The sequence below is a fragment of the Terrapene carolina genome, unplaced genomic scaffold, assembly GCF_002925995.2.
Source record: "Terrapene carolina triunguis isolate 2854851 unplaced genomic scaffold, T_m_triunguis-2.0 Scaffold68, whole genome shotgun sequence".
NCBI lineage: Eukaryota > Metazoa > Chordata > Testudines > Emydidae > Terrapene > Terrapene triunguis.
This window is the reverse complement of record NW_020664419.1, coordinates 77,148,590-77,160,706: the sequence shown is the minus strand read 5'-3', so window position 1 is coordinate 77,160,706 and position 12,117 is coordinate 77,148,590. Positions and strand designations below refer to the sequence as shown.

Sequence of the window (12,117 nt, the reverse complement as noted above, 5' to 3'; positions counted from 1 at the left end):
TAACACTTATTCAGCTGTCTGTTATTCAGATATGAAAATACTTTCCCTCTATATTTGTCCAGTTCAGCAGGTAAATTCCTGCAGCTGCAAAATGAACTACCTGTGCACACCTCCCCACTCTCTCAGTCTTCAAGTAGGCAGCTAGGTTTTAACCTTTTCTTCTGTGCACACTTAACTCTGCATTTTCAAACCTTTGTTATATATTATATGTATATTTAAAAAAAAATCTGTATTCAGACATTTCCTGCTAGTGATCTATCACGTTACAGGTTTCTAAGTTCAGCCTTTCTGAGGTATCCCCCTGGAGGAGGAAGGAGGCAAGAATGGTTTGAAGAGGAAAAAACTGTGAACTCTCAAAAATGTCTAAAAATCCCCCTTTGAGCAGACAGCAAAGAACGCGGAATTTCAGCCTTAAGGGGCACGTGAAGCTGCATGTGAAGCAGGGGCTTGGGCTTGAAACTGAACAGGTACAGCGCCAAGCACCCGAGCCGCGCCCAACCAGGAACTAGAGGCCAGGTTAGCGAGCTGAGCGCTGCGCTCCACGGTCCGTATCCCGCCGCCCGCTGCGCTTGGCAGGAGCGATCATCCTCCTCAGCCAAGCCCCTGCATCCGATCCCGCTTGTTTCGCTTCACGCTGCCTCTGGTTTCATGGGCGAGGGCGCTGCCAGAGCCACAGCGCGGCAAGAACGTCCCGCCCCGCCAGCAGGGGTGGCAGCTTTGCAGGACATGGCCCGTGCGCTGGGGATCGGGGCCTTACTAGCAAATGGGCTCCGGGTTTCCAGAACAAGCAGTGGGGGAAAAAAAACTGTTGCCTCCCCGTCGGGGAATCGAACCCCGGTCTCCCGCGTGACAGGCGGGGATACTTACCACTATACTAACGAGGAGCTGCATGACGCCTTTTGCGTATCCAACCCCTAAGTGCTTTTCTACTCTCCCCTGGCGGACAGCGTCTCAACCTGCCCCGAAGACTGTTGGGCGCGGCTCCTCGCAATGCACCACGGGCATTGTTGCCCTCGTGGGACCTTCCTCAGCCCCTTGTCCACCAGTGCGGAACTACCCTTCCCAGAGGGCGCCACGCGGCCCCCTCCCCGGGCGCGGCCCCGCCCCCGCCTCTATCAGCCGGCGCTGCCCAGTCGCTAGAGCGAGTTCGAGCCTGAGCCATGGCGGAGCTGGACCCGAGCTCCTTCGCCTCCCCCGCCGACCACCTCACGCAGCACCTCTACCTGCGCTGCCGCGTGGACTTCGGCAGCCGGGCGCTGCGGGGCACCGCAGCCCTCACCGTGCGGGCCGAGCGGGACGGGCTGCGTTGCCTGGTAACGGCCTGGCCTGGGGGCTGGGGTCCTGCTGCGGGGCCGCCCGGGAATGGGGTTTGCCGGGGCAGGGCGCGGGGCCTCGCGCCTCACACGGCCACTGACCTGCAGCGGGAGGCGTCAACACAGCGTTGGCTGGGACGGCCGCGTCCGCCTCCCCCCAGCGGTCCTGGGAGCCGGAGGGTGGGGGCGGATCATCAACCCCCACCCATCATTGACACCCCGGGGCTGGGAGCCGGGGGGGGGGGTCAGCCCCCGCCCCGCTGGGCTTTGAGCGGAGGGTCGGGAGTCGGGGCAGCGGGCGCGCTGGGTGCGAGGGGGTCTGTGTATCCATCCCTCTCCCCCACCCCCACGGCGGGGTCCTCTGCAGGCGGCGCTTTGCCCCAGTGCCCCGGTCTCTGTCCGCGCTGGGCTGCCCCGAGGTGCCGTGCGGGGCGGGTCCGTTCCCTGGGCGCGCCCAGGTCCTGGTGCGCTCGCTCTTGCCTTGTAAGCGCCGCGCCTGGTGCCTCAGGGGCCGATGTACTTTGGGCCCTTGGGGCTGATAACGCCTCTCGGGCTGAGACATCACCGCTAGGGGGGCAGGGTTCTGGGTACCGAGGTGACAGTGAGTGAATGTGCAGCGAGAACCGTTGTTAGCAGGGTGGATAAAAATCAATGATTTAAAAAAATGTTTTGTTTTTTTTAATTTAAATTAGATTTTTTGATAGGCTTTTTCCTCAAAAAGCATTTTATCTAAAGATAGTTTTAATTAAGATACATTATAGCGCCAAGATATCTCATCATGGAATAGGGATGATTGATTCTATAGTATGAGACCATATAGTCATGTAATGTTTAAGAAAAGTTTTGTAAATGAGTTCCAATGAGTTCCATAAAAGAGACCCAGTTTGGGAATAGTACCATAGAGTAACGGCTTTATTTTTTGCTCAAACATGAGAATTCAAGAATAGTCCAGAAGGAAGACAGGTAGTCCTTAAGAAAGAAGTATGAAATAAAAAAGTTTACCAACCTGAAGATCCTGCATGTTCAGACATGTTCCTTTCATCATTTTCAACACAGCTTCCGTCTGAGAAGGAACACTTCTCGTGATGTTGTTGCATTGTGGCAACCAGGCCTTGCATTTCTTCGTTGCACTGTTTGCATTTTGCACGCATGCCTGTCTTACCCCAGGTAGTAGAGGAACTTCATTAAAATATTCCAAAACTGGATCTCTTTTATGGCCTGCTGCCATTATAGGTTTTCCCTTCTAGTGTGTGAATGGTATGGTACATCTCAAATCAATGAAGGCTACACTCAGAAAGATCTCAACACTTCTGGAATATGCTGCTGAAACAGTTTCACTTTTGTTTCTACTGCCTGTCCCTCCCTTCTCACATTTTTCTCCAGACTTAATAATATAATATATGGAGATATACCTATCTCATAGCGCTGGAAGGGACCCTGAAAGGTCATTGAGTCCAGCCCCCTGCCTTCACTAGCAGGACCAAGTACTGATTTTGCCCCAGATCCCTAAGTGGCCCCCTCAACCCTGGGTTTAGCAGGCCAGTGCTCAAACCACTGAGCTATCCCTCCCTCTTCTCCTCCTTGTTCAGATCTATTCCGCCCCCAACAATCTTCTATTCATTGAACTTTTTGAAACTTTGCACTTTTAGAGAGAGGTAAAGGATTGACTCTGTGTATACAAATTTGCAGAGGGACAATAGGGTTGAGGTCTGTTATTTCTCACCTCTACATATTATTTATTGATTTATTTAAAAACATTTTTGCTGTTAACCGGCATGTTATCTCTGGAGACACAAATCCACAGTTTGAGAACTGCAAAACTAAGCATCTCTGATGGTATCTTCTAGACTGAGCACTGAGTCTCATTGGGTAGATAGAAAGATTAACCTAAATAATCTATACAGAAGCGCCTGGAACCCCATAAAATTGGGTCCTTAATCCATGAACTTTTGGAACTCATTTATAAAACTTTTCTTAAACATTACATGAATATATTGTCTCATAGTATAGAATTAGAATTTATAATCCCTATTCCATGATGAGATATCTTTGAGCTATCATGTATCTTAATTAAAATTATCTTTAGATAGGCTTTTTCCTCAAAAAGCATTTTATCAAAAAAATCTGATTTTAAATAAAATCGATTTATTTTTTTTAAAAAGTCATTGATTTTTATCCACCCTGATTAAATCGAGTCTTCCTGATTAGTGATTTAAATCAAATCCACCCTGATTGTTGGTGCACATTTTACGCAGTATAAGCCATACACTCGTAGGTTAGCATCCCTTAACTAGCATATGATGGCAACCATTATTTCAGACACTGTCTTTGAGTTCATTAAGATCAAGATAAAGGAAAATGTAGGTCCTAGCATGGAAGGTGAGCTGATGACCTCAATACATGGGAGGTGTTTAATGCCTATTTTCTTTCAGTTTTCCCTAAAGAGGTTAATAGTGACCAGATATTCAACACAATTAATATTAACAAGGTGGGAGGGGAAGAAATGCAAGCCAAAATAAAGAACAGGTTATAGACTATTTGGATAAGTTAGATTTAGAGCTGTCCCTAGGGTATGGAGAATCGGGGCCCCCCAGCAATCTTCCCCCCACCTCCCCCAGCGCCTCCTTCCCACTGGCAGGCCCTGCCGATCAGTGCCTCCCCTTTCCTCTCAGTGCTTACCGCTTCACTGTATCTGGAGGTGCTGGGAAGGAGGGGGAGGAGGGAGGGTGCAGCGCGCTCAGGGGAGGGGCAAAATTGGGCAGGGAAGAGGCGGGGTGGGGGCCTTGGGGTAAGGGGTGGAGTGGGGGCAGGGCTTGAGCAGAGCCAGGGGGAGCACACCCCCCCCGACAGATAGAAACTCAGTGCCTATGCCCCAGGCCCTACACCCTCCTAGGGTCGGCCCTGGCTAGATGTATTCAAGTCAAAAGGGCATGATGAAATTAATCCTGCGCTACTTACAGACTAGCTGAAGCCATCTAAGAACCATTAGCAATGATATTTGAGAACTCCTAGAGGGCTGGTGAAGTTCCAGAGGCCTGAAGAAAGGTTCTATATTTGCCCATCTTTAAAAAGGGGAACAAAGAGGACCCAGCGAATTATAGGTCAGTCACCTAACTTTGATACCTGGAAAGATACTGGAACAAGCTATTAAATCATCAGTTTGTAAGTACCTAGAGGATAATAGGGATATAAGAAATAGCCAGCATAGATTTGTCAAAAACATGTCATGTCAAACCAACCTAATTTTCTTTCTTGATAGAGTTACTGGCCTAGTGGATGGGGAAAGCAATAGATGAGCTATATCTTGATTTTAGTAAGGCTTTTAACACAGTCCCACATGATATTCTCATAAGCAAACTAGAGAAATGTGGCGTAGATAAAACTACTATCAGGTGGGTGCACAACTGGTTGAAAAACCATAGTTAAAGAGTAGTTAACAATGGTTTACTGTCAAAGTGAGAGGGTGTATCCAGTGGGGTTCCATAGGAGTCAGTCCTGAGTCTCATGCTAGTCAATATTTTCATTACTGATTTGGATAAAGGAGTGGATAGTATGCTTATAAAATTTGCAGATGACACCAATGTGGGAAGGGTTGCAAGCACTTTGAATGACAGGATTAGAATTCAAAATGATCTTGAACAATTAGAAAACCGGTCTGATATCAGCCAGATGAAATTCAGTAAAGATAAGGGAAAAGTACTGCTCTTAAGGTGAAAAAATTAAATGCACAACTACAAAATGGGGAATAACTGGCTAGGTGGTAGTACTGCTGGAAAGGATCTGGGGGGTTATAGTGGATCACACATTGAATAGGAGTCAACAATGTGATGCAGTTGAGGAAAAGCCTAATATTCTGGGGTGTATTAAGAGGAGGGTTGTATGTAAGATATGGGAGTTAATTCTGCTCTGCTCTGCACTGATGGGTCGTCTGCTGGGTATGTCTACATTGCAATGTCTAGCCATACACATAGTCTCTCAGTCACAGATGGGGTGAAATTAAATTAATGAATTCAAAAAAAAAAAAGGAACAGTGTTAAATGTAGAGCTAAGAAACAATGCTGTTGACTTCAACAAATCCTTTTCTACTCTAGATTTAACATAGTTACTAGATGTTTGACCTAATTCACTAGGCAAAGACATTTTCCAGGGCAGCTCTGAGTTCTTGAAAGATACATTTCATATATGTGTTTAAAGTGTTACTTAGGTATTGTGCAGTCAGCACCTAACATTTGTTTGTTTACAGGTTTTGGATACAAAGGACCTTCAAATACATAAAGTGGCTGTTAATGGACAGGAGGCAAAATTTGCTCTTGGACAAAGACATAGTTTCAAAGGGACACCATTGGAAATCACTTTTCCTTTTGAACTGAGAAGGTATGTGTACCTGTTTTCATTCTCCTCTCTTTGTACAGACCTGCTAGGGATAGTCTACAAAAGTGGCATGCTAAAGTATTTACTGAAAAAGTGCCAAGTATTTCACAAACATTCTAGCACTTCCCATAAGTGATCACATTCATACTCCTGCTGACTTGTGCAAGTTTGCTTTTGCTCAGAATTGCGCTGATGGGTTTCTTCTATAGTTAACCCTGCCCTCAGGGTTTGGCTACACTTGCAGCTGTAGAGCGCTTTGGGTTAAACCAGCCTTTGGAGAGCGCACTAGGGAAAGCGCTCCACTCTGTCCACACTGACAGCTGCAAGTGCACTGGCGTGGCCGCATTTGCAGCAGCATTGGGAGCGGTGGATTATGGGCAGCTATCCCAGGGTTCAAGTGGCTGCAACGTGCTTTCCAAATGAGGGGGGTGGGTGGAGTGTGTGTTTTGTATGTGGGGGGAGAGAGAGAGTGGGTTTTTGGAGTGCGGAGAGTGTGTCAGCATACTATCTTGTAAGTTCAGATCCCCCTACCCCCCTGCCTCTCTCTCACTCACTCAGTAAACATTTGCTTTGCCCTGTTGCACGCTGTCTGGGAGCTCTGAAAAGGCACTTCCGCGTTCCTCAGCCGATTTCACAACAAAGAGAAGAGAGGCCACTTAACTTAAGGGGATTATGGGATGTTTCCGGAGGTCAGTCAGAACGCTGTAACGTAACTCCTCGTTCACACTGGCCCTGGGGCGTCTCAGCCAATATGCAACAGCCGTTATCCCTCTCGTGGAGGTGGAGTACCAGGAGCGCTCTAGCCAGGGAGTCAGAGCGCTCTAAGTGCCTTGCCGGTGTGGACTGGGAGTAAGGTAGAGCGCTCTGGGAGGCTTTATTGCGGTATAAAGTGCCAGTGTAGCCACGCCCTAAGTGTTTTCACTTGTCAAGGCCTGAATTCTAGCCCTGAGTTCTGTGCGTTTCTGCTGCAAGCTTGATAAGCAAGGGGACTGCTCAAGATCTGCCAACATCACTAATGCCTAAAGTAGTGTATAGAGTTCCAGTCTTTGTATTCTTTGCTCTTTATAGGGGCCTCTTCCTGTATTCCTGGCAAACCCCAAATTGCCATTTTAGTCAATTGGGACTGTGAGTGTACAAAGAATGCAAGTTCAGCTCACCACTTACAGCTGTGCAAATGGCAGCTCACTTGAGAATGAATTAATTTTCAGGAAGCTTCTTTAAAATGTTAAGTCAAAAAGCCACTGCCAAACAACTGTTGCAATGTCTTTAACAATTGATACCCTACCATATTTGCTGTGTAACATACCCAAGCTGAAAGCTGTTTATTGTATATTGGACTTGCCGTGTTTGACTTAGACTTGTGACTGAAGTTGTCTGTCATACGTCATCAAAACTGGCCACTATTCCTGGAAACGCGAGTTTGGGTCATGGTCATCACTAGGGCTGTTGATTAATCAAAGTTAACTCACGTGATTAACTCAAAAAAATTAATCGTGATTTAAAAAATTAATCGCACTGTTAAGCAATAGAATACCACTTTAAATTTATTAAATATTTTTGGATGTTTTTCGTCTTTTTCAAATATATTGATTTCAGTTAGAACACAGAATACGAAGTGTACAGTGCTCACTTTATATTATTTTTGATTACAAATATTTGCTTTGTAAAAATGATAAAAGAAATAGTATATTTCAATTCACCTCATGCAAGTACTGTAGTGCAATTTCTTTTTCATGAAAGTGCAACTTACAAATGTAGGGTTTTTTTGTTACATAACTGCACTGAAACAAAACAATGTAAAACCTTAGAGCCTACAAGTCCACTCAGTCCTACTTCTTGTTCAGCCAGTCACTAAGAGAAACAAGTTTTTTTTTACATTTACGAGAGATAATGCTGCCCACTTCTTATTTACAATGTCACCTGAAAGTGAAAACAGGCATTTGCATGGCACTGTTTTAGGTAGCGTTGCAAGATATTTACGTGCCAGATGCACTAAAGATTCATATGCTTCTTCATGCTTTGGCCATCGTTCCAGAGAGCATGCTGATGGCACTCGTTAAAAAAAATAGTGTGTTAATTAAATTAGTGACTGAACTCCTTGGGGGAGAATTGTATATCTCCTGCTCTGTTTTACCCTCATTCTGCCATATATTTCATGTTATAGCAGTCTCGAATAATGACCCAGCACATGTTGTTCGTTTTAAGAACACTTTCACTGCAAATTTGACAAAATGCAAAGAAGATACCAATGTGAAATTTCTAAAGGTAGCTACAGCACTCGACCCAAAATTTTAGAATCTGGAGTGTCTTCCAAAATCTGAGAGGGATGAGGCATGGAGCATACTTTCAGAAGTCTTAAAAGAGCAACACTCTGATGCGGAAACTACAGAATCCAAATCACCAAAAAAGAAAATCAATCTTCTGCTGGTGGCATCTGACTCAGATGATGAAAATGAACATGTGTCGGTCTGCAGTGCTTTGGATCGTTATCGAGCTGAACCCGTCATCAGCATGGACACATATCCTCTGGAATAGTGGTTGAAGCATGAAGGGACTTATGAATCTTTAGCGCATCTGGCATGTAAATATCTTGAGATGCCGGCTACAACAGTGCCATGCAAACGCCTGTTCTCACTTTCAAGTGACATTGTAAACAAGAAGTAGGCAGCATTATTTTCTGCAAATGTAAACAAACTTGTTTGAGTGATTGGCTGAACAAGGACTTGTAGGCTCTAAAGTCCTTATAGTATTTGTAGTAGGTGAATTAAAAAATACTATTTCTTTTGTTATTTTTGTTATTTCTTTTGGTTTTTTACAGTGCAAATATATGTAATCACAAATAAATATAAAGTGAACACTGTACACTTTGTATTCTGTGTTGTAATTTAAATCAATATATTTGAAAATGTAGAAAACATCCAAAATATTTAAATAAATGATATTCTGTTGTTTAACAGTGTGATTAATCGTGTAATTAATTTTTTTAATTGCGTGATTAATTTTTTTGACAGCCTTAGTAATCACCCCTCACTCCCTGAGCCAGTGGGTACTGGGCAGATTGTGGAAGTAATGGTCTCATTTCTATTTGTGTGGGTAAAATGGGAGAGAAAGGAGAGTTGCACAGCAGTGACTCCTCTGGCTAAACATAAACATTACCGGTGGGCTTTGAAGAAAGTCTCCTCTGGCTCTTACTTGTTGGAAAGCTGGTAGCTGTGACTTCGGGCTAGACTTTTATAAGAGAAACAAGCGACTGTCCCACCCCAGCTGTGCACTTTACAGCACCTATAGAGAAAAATTGGTTTTAGATGCAACTCGGTGTGCATGTGTGGGAGGTGAGGTGTAACAAAACAGTGATATGGAGGAATGAGCTATAGCTATAAGCACAAGCACTTAGTCGTAAGCATGTGTACAATATAATGATTCAAATGAATTTTTAGGTTACTAAATAATAGTAGTCTATGTGTTTTAATAATACTGCAAACTGCTTGGCTGATCTATCTAAAATGTTTGACTAGTTGCTTCAACTTCTCTGAGTTTAACTACCATTCATTTTAACTTATGATTAGGATTGATTCCAAATTGATTCACATTTTTGAATCTACGAACTTTCATAAAAGGGGGTAATGATCAAATACTTCAATGTGTAACCACTAACAGCAGTGTTTTTTTTTTTTTAAACTGGCATGTAGAAATTGTCCATTGTATCTTAGATCTCTTGTTAGTATATCAGCATTTGCCTTATCCACTGCTCTTTGCCTTCATTGATTATGAACTGTTGAATCATGAGTTCTGAACAAAATTGGGGCGTGTCATATATTCTCTTTAATGGCTTTAATCAAATAGGATTGTTCATGTGCCAGTCTTGCTTTCTCAACCATTCTTTTGCTTATATTCAGTAAATAGGATATTCAATCTAATTCCAGTGGGGCAGACATATTTTTCATTCCAAAGTACACAAAGCCCACTTTTTTAAGATAGGTACTTCTTGAATGTGTGTCTATACATAAAAGGCTTTATTAACTTCTGCCTGGCTCACTATTGTGTTTCCATATTGAAGTGGGAAGTAGCTTTTGATGGTAGGCCATTGAACAGTTGTGGAAACCTTTGTGAGGCTTCTTGAAGGAAAATCCAATTTCTAGCTCCTTTTCGGTTGGGGAGAGGAGAAATTTCTCATTAGAGGATGAAAGAGAGCTTCTCCTGGGAGGGTATTAACATTTGAAACATAATGGGTAGTTGTTGGTACATTTGTACCCTAGTCACAAGCAAAAAGTGGCTTCGGTACACAACTTGTTGGTATCTTCACTTCAGCTGAGACAGTGCTGAGAAACTGCTAATGAGGTTAATCTGAGGTGTGATTTATTATTGCTAGTTGAAAACTCTCCTGAAAGTCTTTGCCTTACAATTCACCTCTCTGACATGCAGGGCATGTCAGAAAACGTTTACCTGTTTAATTTGTGCAGGGGACAAGATGTGATTGTGGAAACTTCTTTTGAAACCTCTCCAAAATCTTCAGCTCTCCAGTGGCTTACTCCAGAACAGACTTCGGGGAAGAAACATCCATTTCTCTTCAGCCAATGTCAGGTTAGAAGGACTTTCTGAAATTAGATGTTGTCTATGTCCTTCATACTTTAAAAAAGGGCAACAGAGGGGAAAGCACAAATTGTAGGTTTATTTAGTATAGATTCTAAGTAACTGTATAGCTCTGTCACGTTTGTTCCTAGATGACATTTGTTATCTAAAGGGTAGTAAGTGAAAGTACAGCAGTCCACAATTTTTAATTATTGCCAAAGGCCAAGGGTAAAACACTATTAGTGCTGAGGCTATAAAACTTAATAATGGCAAACTTACTGTAATATCTCCAAACTGCTTTCATAATTCAATTCTTGCAATTGGTACATCATGGCAGTTAACTTTTTTTCTATAGTGTTATGTCTTCTAGGAAAACTAGCATAGACCATCAAAAAGTAGGAAGTATGGATTCCTATTACAGTTAAACAAGCTACCCCTGAAGAGTGTAAACAGTGGAAGAAGTGTGCTTTAAAATATTGGGGTGGGGAGGAGTCAAACCCTCTTATACAAGGAGCTATAGTCCAGAGGAACAGATTTAACTGAAAGCTATAATGGTAGAACCACACACATTTACAGCAGGATGATGATATCAAGATACACATCTGAGAACCATCCTGCAGAACTTGTGGCAGAATTTGGCCATTGGATAATAAAACTAAAATAGCACAAAACCGTTCACCCCAAAACAGTTTACAACACTTGTATTATTTTGGCTTTGAACCATGTTTTAATTTTTTTAAACATCTCAAACTAGCTCTTAGGTGGCACTGAGCATTCTCTCTCTCTGTCTCTCTCTGTGTCTCAGGTGCTTGGGTGAATGGTTCTTATTCACATGGTCAGGGTCTAACTGATTGTCATATGTGTTGTTGGGAAGGAGTTTTCCCCTGGGTCAGATTGCAATGACCTTGGAATTTTTTCACCTTCCTCTGCAGCATGTGGGTATGGTCACTTATCAGGATTATCTGGATAGATCTCACTTAATCATTTCCCTTGCCATTGTGGGGGCATTGGTGCACCCCGATTACTTATATACTCTGCCTGTTGCATGAAATCACCTAGTCTCCTATGTGCTGTAATACTTTGGTCTAATTTCGGTTGTTGGGTTCACTGTGCGGGGCATGGTAGTGCTGCAGGTCAGATTAGATGATCTGGTGGTCCCTTCTGGCCTTAAATTATAAGACTGAGAAATTGTGCTTCCCTTCTTTCTCACTGAGAGTTTTTCTGTAATGCTGAAGATGCATTAATAGCACACGTGTAGTTCAAAACATACTAATTTCCCAGTATATACTCCCATATCACTTGATGCTTCTGCAGTTGCAGTGAAAGTTGCCCTGTACCTAGAAACTCTTGCTAGACAGATTTCCTTTTCTGTATGGGAAAGCAGCAGACCTGGCCCTTGAGGAAGAAACTGGGCTGTCAGGACTTTGACAGCAGGCTGAAATACAATGTTACAATTTTGCTAGTGATATTACATTACCCTTCTGTTTGGCTCCTACTCTTCTGACACCATATGTACACCATATGTTTGTGTAATGTGTTGCAAAAGCTGCATATAAGAAATATCCGTAATTTGTCTTTTTCCAGGCTATCCACTGCAGAGCCATCCTTCCTTGCCAGGACACACCTTCTGTGAAACTAACCTACTATGCAGAGGTAGATGAACACAAATCATGCATATCTGAATGAAGAGCCCAACTAGAATGGGGAAGCCTCTTCTAGCTGGCAGGCTTTTCTGTGAACAAGACTGCTTGCAAGGAATTTATTGGAGCGTTCAGATTTCACTGCCACATAGCAACTTGCTAATGTAAATTTTCACTCTACCCTGCAATTAAAATAGCCAGTCAATTAAAAGCTTTACACTTTT

The 12,117-nt window shown here is 43.4% G+C and overlaps 1 protein-coding gene and 1 non-coding gene across 2 annotated transcripts in view; one reads left to right on the top strand and one right to left on the bottom strand.

The window, feature by feature from the left end:
* Nucleotides 1-812: 812 nt before the first annotated feature.
* On the bottom strand, nucleotides 813-884 carry TRNAD-GUC. The gene has a single exon. It is a non-coding gene; the product is annotated as a tRNA-Asp (tRNA).
* A 195-nt stretch (nucleotides 885-1,079) lies between these two features.
* The window catches only part of LTA4H (leukotriene A4 hydrolase), a 29,943-nt gene continuing 18,905 nt past the window's right edge, over nucleotides 1,080-12,117 (top strand). The window contains exons 1-4 of the mRNA XM_026648851.2: nucleotides 1,080-1,313; nucleotides 5,557-5,687; nucleotides 10,145-10,265; nucleotides 11,838-11,906. Of these exons, the coding sequence (XP_026504636.1) occupies nucleotides 1,161-1,313; nucleotides 5,557-5,687; nucleotides 10,145-10,265; nucleotides 11,838-11,906 (474 nt within the window). The 5' untranslated portion in view covers nucleotides 1,080-1,160. The remainder of the gene's footprint in view (nucleotides 1,314-5,556; nucleotides 5,688-10,144; nucleotides 10,266-11,837; nucleotides 11,907-12,117) is intronic.